The sequence below is a fragment of the Coptis chinensis genome, chromosome 3, assembly GCF_015680905.1.
Source record: "Coptis chinensis isolate HL-2020 chromosome 3, ASM1568090v1, whole genome shotgun sequence".
Taxonomy (NCBI): Eukaryota; Viridiplantae; Streptophyta; class Magnoliopsida; order Ranunculales; family Ranunculaceae; genus Coptis; species Coptis chinensis.
Genome location: NC_141458.1, coordinates 119,592,587 through 119,606,960, shown reverse-complemented (window position 1 = coordinate 119,606,960; position 14,374 = coordinate 119,592,587). Strand labels below are relative to the sequence as shown.

The following is a 14,374-nucleotide window of genomic DNA, read 5'->3' as shown; positions in this document are numbered from 1 at the left end:
TAAAACAAAAAAAGACACGCATCAACTAACTTTATCTGCATAACTAACACATTATCTTCTTCTATTTTAAACTTCTTCTTCAACTCATCGTTGGTTTTTAATAGTTTTTCAACCATTTGCACGAGTTGGATGGGCGTTCCACTCAACCAACTTTTTTGAAGACGGATGATTGATGCAACGGAAAAAATGACAATAGCGACCAGAACACCACAACCACACAAAGGTTTCGAATTGATAGACAAAAGTTGTGAATTGTTTGAGTTTAATGACCTATTGATCGAGTTTGATGACATTTCTTGAACAACGTACTTATATTCAACAAAAACTAAATGAGAGACTTCAATTTTAGCAAGTTGAGCGCATATAATATGGGGTTGTGTTTCACTCAAAAACCCTAACTCATAAAAAAAGGCGAGTTGTGTTTTTTTTTTGTTTTAATATCTAAAACCATTATTGCACAGTGGGCGAAAATGCTACTAAGAGTTTTCGGTAGCGCACGCGTCATTACAATTTTCAAGTGGGTACCTGAGAGTTAATTAAAAGTCGGGACAATATTTTGATTATTTGTGAGTCGGTCCTTATTACAAATTACATCAGGCGGTGGATGTTCTCGAGATTGGTTATATGCTTTGAGATACAAAAATTATGAAAAACAATTACACGCCACTCTCCAAACCAATTAGGTGGTAGAACTACAAATCATACAAACACAAAATTTGATTCTAAAGAAAAACCATCCGACTTTTAAACTATAAGAATCCTAAAACCCAAAAACCTTCGACTCTTTGTATTAACCAAAAAAATAGAACACCCAAAACATCTTCTTTATCCCTTTTTGGAAGTATCGAGGAAAGTGAAATTAATTTTGGGAAGACCATCCGAAAAGCGTTATTTTTTCGGGATAACGAGTTTGACGATATGAAATTAAATACTAGACCGTTGTTATTTTTCCGAGTTTAGGTCATTATCGGGATATCAAGGAGCTTGCTCCTCATTGCCTTGCCGAGATCCGTCACTACTTCATTGAGGACTGTATCCACTTTCATTCTTTTTATTTCTTTCTGAGTTCTCTTGGTTGTTCAAATTAAGGGAATTTCGTAACTCTTAACTCGAGGTATCCGGTCCGTAAGTTGATTTGCTAATATATATTGCAGTAAAGTATTTATTTCCTTAACTCATTGCTTTAACAAAGATAAGAAGAATGAGAACAAAGAAGTTGCAATCAATGACTTCCTCCTGGCGAAGATCTTTGTTAAAGCAATCAAATACTCAATGTAAGTTTCTGAAGATCCTACATTTGTAAAAAAAATACATAGTTATAGATACTCTCCATTTCAAATTTGGTATCATCAACTGTTTAATTCTTTTGAGAAATGCTACTAAGCCTACTAAATAGTTGGTTATGTTGGTTATAGCTTAATGAACCAATATTAGGAGGGGGCTCGCCTCTCATCAATCAAAGTTTGCGCCGCTATACTCTTTCTTAGGCGAATCTCAACATTCGCAGCCGGGCCTATGGATCAAAAACAGTCAGTCATCCTAATCCCCCACTGGTATGCAAATTCGCTTTCCCCTGTTCATTAGAGATTGGGTTAATCGATTAGTTATCTGGGTGCAAAATATTATATTCATTGACATGTTTTCAGACCCTTTTATGCCTTATGACGTCAAACAGTAGGTTTATAGTGGTGTCAGAATATGTGGTGGCATGGAAATAAGAGAGTTGCTTCATCTTCAAATAAGTGACTATTAAGAAGGTTTTTCTAGAATCTGGAAATTTTGTTTGTCATGGATTTATTTTGCGTACAAGAGAGTAGTTGTAACAATCAAGATACAAAAGAAGAAACTATAAAAAAAAACAATTCTAAACACCAGCTTTTTATAAGCTTAATTTGAAATAATATGTTTTGGAGCTACCATATATATACTACTGCAGAAGGTTAGTTTGAACCCCTGTAAGAAAGTGAGCTTTTACTATGAACCATGTAAGAAAAATGAACACAAGCATGATAAAATAATAGCTATAAGATCTATTCCACTATTTTTGTTGGACACTTGTGTGAACTCTATTTTTTTGTGTTTGTAAGTAAAGCGTGAGAGCATCTTTAAGTCTCGATGATCCAAAGGGTAAGGTTGGTGTCCTTTGGCAAGTGGAAAGGGATTGACAGACTTCCAAAGGAGGGACAAACACTTGCATCTCAAGGCAGGAGGTGCTAAAAACGCATCTAATAAGGGGATTTACATTATCTTTGCTCTTTCCGTTCTCTCCTTTGCCCGGACTACATATATGAAGTCGGTCAGTCATCTTTTGTGTAAACATGTAACTCTAGCTTATTTTTCATAATTTAATATGAATTTATAAGCCGCTATGGCAATGAATCCAAAGATGGATCATAATCTTTAGCAATCAGGTCTTCCTCAAGTAGCTTTGCTTTTTTCTACCAAATTCCATTTGCCGCTAGGTAAATTGCTTTTTGTGGATGTGCAAAACGCATTGTGTCATTAGAGTTGAAAAAAGGCTATCATTGAAAAAATTGTGGGGAATATGTTATGAGCTGCAAGATGACATTGTATCTCTTCTTCCAAACCTTAATTTGTGACCATTATTTCTATCTGAGATAGGTATTCAAATGAATGAGGGAAGTGCATCTATTGCAAATGGATCACATGAACTAAGATATGATTGAAAAAAGATTGTCTGGACACGCCAATCTTTGCAGCCTAACAGCTATACAAGATTCCGCCAATTAGTTCAACCTTTGAACAACAACAATCTTCCCATCTTGCAAAGCATGCGGTTAACAAGCGAGAAGTGGTAACGAAGTACTTATCTAAAAACATTTTAACTCGAACTTAAAAGATCCTCATTGAAGATGAAAATTTAGAAGTTTATACTTGACGAGAAATGTGTTGGAAGTCTAAATAATGTTCTAATTATTAAGATGGCAAATTGGTATCAAATCATGAGTATTAGTAAAGGGATTAAAATCACCGAAGTTTCCTAGCTTTTGAAAGATCTAGACGATGGTGAATTTGGTCCAAGCTCAATGATTTGTAACATGAAGAATAAGTAAAAAGGTAAGTTCTCAAAGCTTCTTCCTTGATCTTAGTCTTGAGCATCTCAAGAACATCATCTCTCGTTCGACAAGCCGCCCGGACATCAAGGGACTTGATGACATTGAAGGATTTCTCGGAAATCTCCCTTGCTAAGGGCCCTAGTGGTACGCCATAATGTGGTCACGAACATTTTCGTGTATTTGTAGAATGTCGTCTCTCGCCACCAAGCAAGCGGCCCTACGGAATGTCTTGCTTATGATTTTCCGCTTTAGCGTCAAGAGTGTTTCCTGCCATGTTAGGAACTTCCAAGAGCATAGCACAAATCAGATTGACTTCGAAGCTCAAGATTTATGTGCATGTGATAAGGCATCCGCCTCCTTCGTTCCAACTTTTCCCGATGAACACAAACTGAATATTAGTACAAAGTGCGACATATGAAACTCAAAAACTAGTGACCATTATCAACACAGAATAAAATAAACCAAACTCTCACGATCGTAGCCACATTCAACAAATAAACTATGCATAGCCCATAAACAAGTGTAAAACTAAAAAAACATCAACTACATATATATAGAGCAATGGCACATCATATGAGTAAACTTTAAGTCTCCATCAAAACCTATCAATTTCAGTTGCTCGGGATAAACCAAAATTTCAAACTAGAGCCTTGCAACAAGCGTGGTGAAAAAGTAACAAGATGACTTAAGGCTGGCAAGCACAAGCATATCTTTAATGCGGTCGTTCCGAGATATGTTTTCCGTACCATTGGTTAGAATCTTGGGTTAGAGAGCTACAGAATCTATCTTTGTTTAGCATCTACAGAATTTATGGAAGTTGTGTCTAGGTAAATAACCTGTGTAGCAAACCCGCCCGACAACATAAGGACCTGAAAATAAGCAAAAGCAAAAGTCCAAAACTAAAAACATCTAAATTACTAAGCCTAACCATAAGCCCAAAACACAAGTAAAGCTGAACCTTTAAAGCATACTATGCAACAATCCCGGCCATAGGCCGGCTCAATGGCTAGTTAGTTGGTATTTCACACGTTGCAATTAGTTATGGTCCACGTCGTATGCCATGTCACCTTTCACCTGAGAAGAATTTTGGAGAAAATAGTACTCATTGTAGTAATTGTACAAATTTAAAATAGTACTCATTGTAGTGATAAGAACATTGCTTATCACTAAAAAAACGAACAATGTACTAAAGTTTAGATTTCGAAAAATACATTGCATATATCCCCATAATTTTGTCTTTAGATTTTGCTGGGATGTTTGGGTATTGAATAAGGCTTTTTAATGGGCCTTTTGTGATTTGGGCTTAGACTAAAGAGCCTATATTGTAGCGTAGTGTTAACGACTGAACGCTAAGGTTCAATATAAAGGTTTACTCCTTGCTCGAACGTGTAAAAACTGAAAAGGCTTGCAAAGTTTACGGCAAGAAAACCCATTCTTAAGCATGATTGATGGCAGGATTGTATTTGGTTTCACCTATTTAAACTCAACAAGTATCAAGTAAGGTAAAGAATCAGTTTCTCTGACCAGGTCCAATCCGAAAAATTCTCGATCATGACCAGAAGTCTCTCCATTTCAACTTGGTTGACGTCATAAAAAGTTACCATTTGTACGCTGTTGGTCAAGGCCTCAATTTAAGCCCTTCTCAAACTTGATGGGCTATTTATTTAATAGTATACCGTCTGGGCCCTGAAGTGTCTATTCAAGTATGCAGCACCAATTTGGGCTTTCTCAAAATGAAAAAAAATTCAATTACAAACTTAACAAGGACATGCTTCCCTCCCCCCAGCCCACCCATAATTTTTTTTTTTTTGTGTTTGTAGTCTCTCTTTCTCTTTTTTGGTCTTTTATTTACTACAAAAGCATTACTAGCCGCAAGATCCTTCCATTAGCAAAATATCTCCATTTGACAATACAGCACATACTAAAAATATCTTTTTAGATTCAATATAGTGAAAGAGGATATGTTTAGGGCAACATTTCAAAGGGTGGAAATAGGCTTTCCCGGGAATAATCCAAAATCTTATTAGTACGGCTTTGAATGTATGCTCTGGGTTCACCATCGTGGATAGGAATCATAGGAGTGCCCACACAATGAGTGGTGTACTCTTCACTTCATTTCTTTATCCTAATAGGTATCAATCAAGTGCTTGATTGTTGCATTAGGAATGGATGTGTGATGTAGGAAAAGGGTGGTCTACTCTCCTCACACTTTGGGGACATTTCACATTTCAGTGGTTTCAAACATAGGAATCTTCATTTGCTTAAAATTTACCTGAATGATCAGTATCTGGTATATTCTCTGGATGTTCCTATGGAAGAAAAAAACCAGCCGTTGATGATAGATGTTAAATATGATGATTCAGATGTAAGATAGCAACAGCTTACAAGAGAGATATCCGCGTAGCATACAGTTGGTTTGGAGTGCACCGACACCCCCTGAACTCCTGAAGCCCCGTCTATGGGCCGGTTCCAGCACCCGTGGTTTGACTTCTCTAGCCTATGTTCTACTTGCTAGCCATTAATAATAATCTCAGCCTCTCAGGTATTTTACAGACATATTAACGACCATAACCTGTTTTTTTTTTTAATGAAAATGGTAATCGCTGGTTTTATTTGGACATAATTGACAAAGGCATTTGGAATTTCGACAATGCTATATATATCCGTGTCTCTCCTGTTCCCATGGAACCCAGTTTCATATTTTAAATTTCGATCCATTGCACATTTGGATGCCGTATCATCAACAAACACATTTTCTATAAAATAAAAAAATGTGCTAATATTCTCACCCCCTCAACCTGATAACCTCCCTCCCCATAACTTATTTGCCTCATATACCCCTTCATCAAAACACTACTACGACTAACTTCACCTTCTTTCTCTCTGTAAACCATGTATATATCTTTGTGTAAATTAGGAAACATGTATATACTCCTAAGTAAGATAGGAAACTAGATTCTTTGATTTAATGTTATTTTTATATTAGTGTGTACGCACCAATATAAAAATAACATTAAATCAAGGATCTAGTTTTCTATCTTAGGAGTATGCACATGTTGGGGATGGTTATGTGAACTCTACTAAAACGAACTCCAAATGAACTCTGCCATTTTACTCAATGAATTAAAAACTAATTTTTGGTAGAGATGATCTCCACACAATAGAGATCATCCTCACAAAAAAAATATAGTTCATTTGAAGATATACAATCTCATCAAAAATCATTTAGAGAGTTATAAAATTATCCAACGGCAGTCCATATTTTTTAAAATTTTGATACAACCTGTGACAAGGTTAGATGTATTTAATTGAGCTGATTTTTTGTCGGAGTGTTCTCCATCATGAGATGTATACATCTACAAAAATTTAGTCCTCAATTCATTCTGTAAGTTCATTTTCAGGAGTGAAGTAACTTTGGAGTCACTATAAGGTGGAGTTCCTATAACCATTTCCAAACATATTTCCTAATTTACACAAAGATATATACATATTTTCTAATTTACTGTTTTTTTTTTTTTTTTTTTTTTGCGATAATTAGTCTAATTTATTTTTTTTTTTTGGTAAATATCTTTAGCATGTTTCTATATCTTCACATGTTGGTATATATATAACTATTTAAAGTAAATACGAAAATACGAAAATCTTATCAAAACATTTCTCATCAAGAATAACTGATAGTTGATCATTCCTCCTCCGAGATCAACTGACGTGGCTACCCGCCCCTTTAAAACTAATGAGGATTTATTGTTTTATTCTACTCTAAATTCATTTATTTGATCTTCAATCACTACAGCACAACCAATTACTATGGGGGTAGCATAAACGATATTCTATTTTTCTATTAATGGACAAAATCACTGAATGTCTAATGAACAGAATATGTTGAAGGAGAAGACAGATGGGTTGATATAAAATAGAGGAGTATATTGAATAATTTGTTTTTTTTGGTCGGGGAGGTTATAAAGTTTGGGGATCGAGGTTATCAAGTTGAGGGTAGGGATGTAAAAAATACCTATGGAGACCCGACCCTAATATGGAGGGTGCTAAATGCGGATGGGGGCAGGTATGGAGATCTCCAACTTTTTCCAAAATGGGGCGGATACGGGAAATGGGATCCCCTACCCGAACTCGTACCCCACCCATTTAAGTATTTAGTGTATATAATATGCATGTATTATGTATATTTGTTAAAATGTTGCAAGAGTAAAATTAAACTCATTTCTTTATTCTTGAAACCATGACCATTTTTCCACTAGGCTAATGTCAAATTCATTAAATGTCTTTAATATATAGACAAAAAATAGTTAATTTAGGTGAGTATAATTTTTTTTTTTTTTTAAGTTGGTTAATGGGAAGGGTATGGGGACGGGGCTCTATGGAGACCGGACTCTAATGGGGCAGGTATGGAGGGTACTATATGGGGATGGATGGGGGTGGGTATGGAGATTCCCGACTTTTTCCAAACGGAAATGGAGCAGGTACGAGGAATGGGGTCTCTTACCCGACCTTGTACCCCACCCATTTAAGTATTTAGTGTATATAATATGCAAGTATTATATATATTTGTTAAAATGTTGCAAGGGTAAAATTTAAACTCACAACTTAATTCTTGAAACCATGACCATTTTCCACTAGGCTAATGCCAAATTCATTAAATGTTTTTAATATATAGACAAAAAATAGTTAATTTAGATGAGTATAAATAAAGTTTTTTTTTAAAAAGTTGGTTAATGGGAAGTGGGGCGAGTATGGGGGAATTCCCGACTGCCTCTTAAGTGGGGATGGGGCGGGTATGGGGAATGAAATTGAAATCGGAGATGAGGATAGGGGTGATAAAAGAGCCGGCTAGCCTGACCCTCAAACCATAAAAGCCCTCATGATTGAGGGCCCGGTCTAATTATACTTTACTAATTTATTCTTTTTTTTTTTTGTAATTATTTATTTATTTTTATCATACTTTGATTATGTATATCAATTTTAGCTAAGTATACAAAACTAATTCTTATGCCTTTAGAAAAACAAAAAAAGAGATAGAGATGGTGGAAGAAATGATACTCTTAAAACATCTACATTTTTCATATTTAACTATGTTGTTAGGTTGGATTTGCTTTTATGTATAACTTATATACCTATCATTTAATCAATTACAAAAAACGCATATGTTATGTTATGTTATATTATAATTTATCTTCTATTGAAAACTAATTTAGTGATTTTTTTTTATACAACTTAAATAATTATAGTATAATACATAAATGTAATGTAAAATAACAATAAAATATATAAGGGCTGATGAGGGCTTAATGAGGGCCGGACTCATGTTTCAGAACTTAGACCCTAGTCCGCCCCTTACAAGCATGAGGGCCGGGCTGGTTGTCCCTCAAATCTGTGAGGGTTAATATTTGAGGGTTTGAGCATGCAATTCTAAGAGCCTGAAAGCCAAATTATATTCCTAGATGAGGGGGTGAGAATATTTACACCCGTAAACAAACCTAACGAAAAAGACGGTGAGATGATTCTACGACCAAAAAAAAAGCACTGGACCGCACCTAGCGGTATAGCCTAAGGTCTTGACAAGAAGTCCAGCTCTCTTCTGGCTGTCCGTATCCCCAATACACCATGACTTTTCACGACACCTTCTCACCAGCCACTTTCTCCAAAATTCAAATAACACTACTTAAAGGTTTTTTATTTTTTTGATAATCCATTACTTAAAAGTTAAAACAAAATAACCTCCATCGTTTTCCCAACTGTCTGTTCAAGAAACCTTAATTAATTAGAACTTATTCCTAACCAGTTCTTACCACATATAAGACATCAATCAATCAATCAAGGCATCAACTGTCTGTTCAAGAAACCTTAATTAACTAGAAAGTTATTCCTAACCAGTTCTTACCACATATAGGACATCAATCAATCAAGGCATCAAGCATGCATAACAGACGATGGAAAAGATAAGAAAGGGTGTCTTTTGTTCCGCACTCAAAACAAGTGAAATATAAGTTATCAACCAATACCGTAGTACAAAATTTTCATACAACATTGACGTCAAAACACTCTATAAAGATTACAAAGTAAAAAAAAAAACTCTCAACACATGAATTACATTTCTATGGATTTACAAATGTACTAACAGGTCGTAAACACCTGGAAAAAACCTGCCTGTCGTTGATTCTATTTCTCCTGGAGACTGACTCACCCTATGTATATGACGCTTGCTTGCTATCTAAACTGCAAGGTTAACTACAACTCAAAAACGCTTTAACCTTTCCCTAAACTCACTGGGGCATATTAACACAGAGTCCAAACAGAGACCACCTTTGGTATGTGTGCAATCGATCTGGATCATTGAGAATTTGATCTTGGTTGGTACAGTTGGATTCTCGACAACAAAATCTCCCACATGGTAATTGATCCAGTTGCCCGGTTCATCCAAAAAACATTGGGATATGGCCTGCTGGCCCTCCGATGTCGAAAGCTGGAAACGGACAGGTTTTACATCCCAACCATGGACATGCTCAGGGTTACAGACCCGGCGACCAAGTCTCTTAGAGGCTCTACCCAGTTGAAGCCTGAAGAACATGCTGTAAGTGCCAGCTGGGAAGTGAAATTCAATCTCTCCGTCCACCTCTAACCACCATATTTGCTGAAGATATGCAACTGTGTGAAACCTATAAAAGGGTAAAACTATATCAGTTCTGCCAGATAAATTTCTTCTTTTTGGATAAGTTTACAGGTCTTCTGTTCAGCTAATTTGCCCATTCGGTTATTTATTTTGTTGCAAGTTGAATTCTAAAAAAAGGAATGAAGAACCAAAATGCACCCACAAACTGTCAAAGGCATATACTTGTGTTGAGATCACGGAGAACTGAAAACTAACAAATTAAGAAGCCAGTGTACATATCTAGCATCCCTAACAAACTTCAGTCAAATCAGGCTTACTCCAGAACAACCAAAAATAGATCATGTAAAGGAACACAAGATGTTCCAAATCAAAGACCAAGATTCGATTGATAACAAGTGCCTTTCTTTTTTCTCGTAATAAGTGACCTCATCAGCATAATAAAAGGCCTCACTCCACATGTTTAGGGTCTAATGAATGTGAGTTCTACTTCCATTCAAGAAATGAAAACTATGATTAGGAAGAGTTTAGCAATCAACAGTCATGTGCATCTGTGCCTAATATTTGGTTAAATAACGAAGTCATTTGTAACTCTATATAACTATATCCATGGCGGAAACATAAAGACACATGGGTACACCAGGAAATCGACATATATTCAAACAACTGTTTTAAAAATAAACTGCTAGTGAAAGATAGTGATGAACATCCATTCTCTGTAAACTAATCTCCTAATTTACCAAAAGCGACCGTCATCTGGCAAAAAAATTTAGTTAATTCCATATAGTACAAGTTTTAGGGACGTTGCACTTTCAGGCTTTTAAATAACAAGGCACTGCGTCAAACAACGTGGATTTCATCAGATCTTGGCACATGTCTGTATCCTCATCAAGTAGGGCGGCTAAGCAAATTTAACTATGCTATTTTTAAAGTACAGGTCTATTATCCTATTTAACATAAAAACCCCACCAAGAGGTCCACTAATAAATTTCCTCCTCACTAAAAAAAAACAGAGAGACAAACACGAAATCCTCAAAAGGAATTTTTTATTCTTTTCCCACTTTCCAAAGATGTTAAAAAGCTACATCAAGAGTTTTCAAATTACCAAATGCAAGAATCTAAGATTCATCGATTGAGATAAATATTTGCAAACTGATTGTACATGAAAGCTCTCCTTCTATAACTCCATGTCCTAAACATGGTCATTATTATCATCAATAAATAATCCTAAACTCAGTAACATATCCATCTAACTCTACATAAATTCACTTTTAAAACATTGAACTAAGAATACTCTACAATTATTGTATTTATCCAAATTTCATCAAACAATATGAACACGTGAATAAACATAATTTTTCAATTTCAATTTATCAATATAAAAACGCACCTAGATTCCTCAGTTGGAATGTGATTCCAATATCTCCGATCATCGATCCCCGTTATCGTCAACCCTTTTGCCGAAATGGACAAACAAACTCCACCTGTACTCTTCTCCAGCCAAATTGCCTAGACAAAATCCAAATTCAACAAAAGTGCAAAATAATAAAAAAAAAAAACCCCGAAACTATGAATAATAAAAACAAGAAGCCCCACCTTGGTACCGCCATCGAAAGGGTTGGGCCGGCAAAGTCTGGTGTAAATATCCTTTTTACTCAAATTTGAAGGAAGCCCATCACCTAGTCTATCAATAAGATATTGGTAAGTAGAAGGAAGCTTTGATTCCCAAATGAAATCAGATGTTGACGCGTCACGAAAAGTTCGATTCACCTTTGCTAGTTTACAAATATCTGGTGGATCAAGATTTGTTAGAATAGAAGAAATACAACCTTCAGGTATATCACCAAGGCTAGTTTTATTTGAGAGGAAAGAAGAAGAAGAAGAAGATGTAACTAAATTAATCTGTGTTGAAAAAGTAGAAAAACCAGCCCCCATATGAAAAAATTCACGATTCAATGAAGAAATGGGGAATGAATTAAAGAGGGAAAGAAGAAGGAAGAAAGAGATAAAGAGGTGAAGAAGAAAGTGGATTTATGCTTTCCATTCTTGTGTAGAATAAAAACTAGGCAGCATCTAAGAATCTGTTTGCCTTTTTTTTTTCTTTGTTATAAAACAGAGAGAGAGAAAAGAAGTCGGGTAGAAATGGGGTTGGCTCTATTGGATAAAATGGACGCGTGGATGTGAGGTGACGCTGCTAGTTTTTTTTTTTTAAGGGAGGAATGCTAGCGAGCAGATCAATTGTGTGGTGGGCTCCGAAACACTCCGCTAGATGCCAAATAAATCACTTCTTACCACTTGAATGAATCAGTTCACACCCATCTCTTTTTTCTTTTTAACACAATATCCATTACTAGCACCACCATTCCCTTATTACTACTAGAATAACTACATAGTAGTGGGGAGTGAGCGTAACCCCCCTACAGGAAAAAAGAGAGATGCCTTGGCAGCAAGATATTGGAGGAGGAAAAAAAAACAATCATGAAAAATCAATACCTAATTCACTCAAAATCAGTTCAACAAGCATTTTCATTACACACTAATTAAAATAAAACAAAAATTTTGATATGCTTAACTTCCAATTTCTTCAAGTTTGTGGTTCCATCAAAAAAAATTTACATATTATATTCTTAAATTGGGAGTTAATAAAGTTATTCTTCTAACTTCTACTTGGCGTGTTTATACTCAATGAACTATAATGTAACTAAGAAAAAAATTGTGGACTGAGAAAATGGAAAAACTCACCTCACTATGGCCATTTTAAATCCTAGAAAGAGAACCAATAAAAGCCAAATGAAGAATCAATTACAAAAAGCAAAGTGCAAACATAACAACTTATAAAATCCCAGTAAAATAAACCAAAGAATAAATTTTTTGCTAGAATAATGGAATATAAATAAAAAATAGTAGCATCTTCACCAACTTGAAATTCATCCATCACAATCGAACTCTTTCATTTTGTTTATTCAAGTGAAGTTCTAACCCGAATTCTACTTTAAAACTTGTTGAAATATAAAGGGGTTGTTTGGATTTCAAATTAAATGTGTTTTGAAGATGGATATTTTGAATGGTATGTGAAAAACAAATAATATTAAATTGAGTATAACGGTGAGTGAGAGATAAGAGTGGGTTTGAGCAGAGAGAGAATGATGAAGCGTAGCAGAGACGAGCGTGAGAGAAATTTTGAGCAAGTGTGGAGAGATTTAGTACAGTCAGATAGAAACCCACCAAACAACATTCTGGGCTACCCCCGGTACAAGAACATTCGCTCCGCTCACTTGACCATTAATACTTTGCTCTTTTTTATTTCACCATTTTTTTTTTGTTATTGGGTTTGTTAGGATCCTATTTATTTATTGTCATTAAATATTTATTAGAAAAAAAAACATTTTTTGAAAAAATAAAAAACATGTTTGTATTTATTTTTGTAGAAAGTAGTTTTTCACCAAAAAAAATATATTTATTGGTCCAACAAAATTGTTTTATGATAAATTACAAAACCTTGTTTTTCAAGTTAAAAAACTCTTTTTTATTTTTGTCATTGTGTGGGCTTGTTGCACTAAAGGCAAATGGATTGTCCGTATGTTATAACCAAATGTTGCAATATATTGCGAAATCTGCTGGTTTTGATAAAATAGTTTTTAGAAAAATCTCAACAAAACATGTTTATTCAAAATTGTTTAAAAAAAACACTTTTTAAGAAAAAAAAATCGTTTTTTGAAAAAATAAGATCCAAACACCTGCATAAGACTAAAAAATAATACCCATTATTTTTCCATGTAAATGGGATATAATTGCTATATAAAGAAGAAAAATATAATTCAACTTATTATCTCAACAAATCTGAAAGAAAACTATGTAAAAAAAAATGTGAAAAAAATTACATTTTTCAATTATGAAGAATCTTGAAATTTATTGTCTTATTAGTTTGATTTGTCATGTATTGAACCATTGAGGCTTCAAAGAACTAAATTGTAATCAAATCTATAAAAAAAAATTGTTTGATACGATTGTGACACAGCTAAAATAAATAGTGAATAAAGACAACAAAAAATGAAGGAGGATTAAGAGATTAAGTAGGCAATAGTCTCAAACTTGCTTGGGGGGTGGGGGGGGGGGAGTTGGGAAGATAAAATAGATGAGAGAGAATGGAAAAAAAGAAAAAACTTGTTCAATTGGTACACAGTCACTTTTTTTTCTGGCTTCTAGTGGAGTGTTTCCAAGCCTATTACATAGGTGATGGGCTAGCTAGTATTTCTCTTTTTGAGGCAGTTGCACAATGCGGAATATTTTGTTGTCAAGGTTTGTGTAAAGACTAAATCACCATTTTTCATTCTTGGCAAGTTGGCAAAGTAACAGCGGGATCAAAATAGGCCTTTTCTGTTTAAGGCCACGAAATATCTAGATATTCGATATATGTCGGACTCCTGAACGTACGACCAAAGTAATTTTAATGGAAATATCGATAATAAGTCCAGCATGGATATTTCTGGCTATGTTTTATGCAATCCTTCATTCAGAATCTTTCCACGGTTCCACAACCTGGATTTTTTGACAAGCGACATGTAGATTTTTATTGAGATTAGAGACCCCTTTTATTTGGTACTTGTGATACTAGCCATTTATGTGATACTTCTAAATGTCTAGACAAAACTCTATGCATGTCTGAATTGTTGAT

The 14,374-nt window shown here is 34.9% G+C and overlaps 1 protein-coding gene across 1 annotated transcript; it reads right to left on the bottom strand.

Annotated features, from left to right (window-relative positions):
• Positions 1-9,046: 9,046 nt before the first annotated feature.
• Positions 9,047-11,900, bottom strand: PP2-A14 (phloem protein 2-A14). Its single transcript, XM_086596914.1, has 3 exons — positions 11,296-11,900; positions 11,090-11,208; positions 9,047-9,748 (listed from the first exon to the last, which is right to left on the bottom strand). The coding sequence occupies exons 1-3, from the start codon at positions 11,632-11,634 to the stop codon at positions 9,328-9,330; spliced, it is 879 nt and encodes a 292-aa protein (XP_086453040.1). The 5' UTR covers positions 11,635-11,900; the 3' UTR covers positions 9,047-9,327.
• Positions 11,901-14,374: the final 2,474 nt, after the last annotated feature.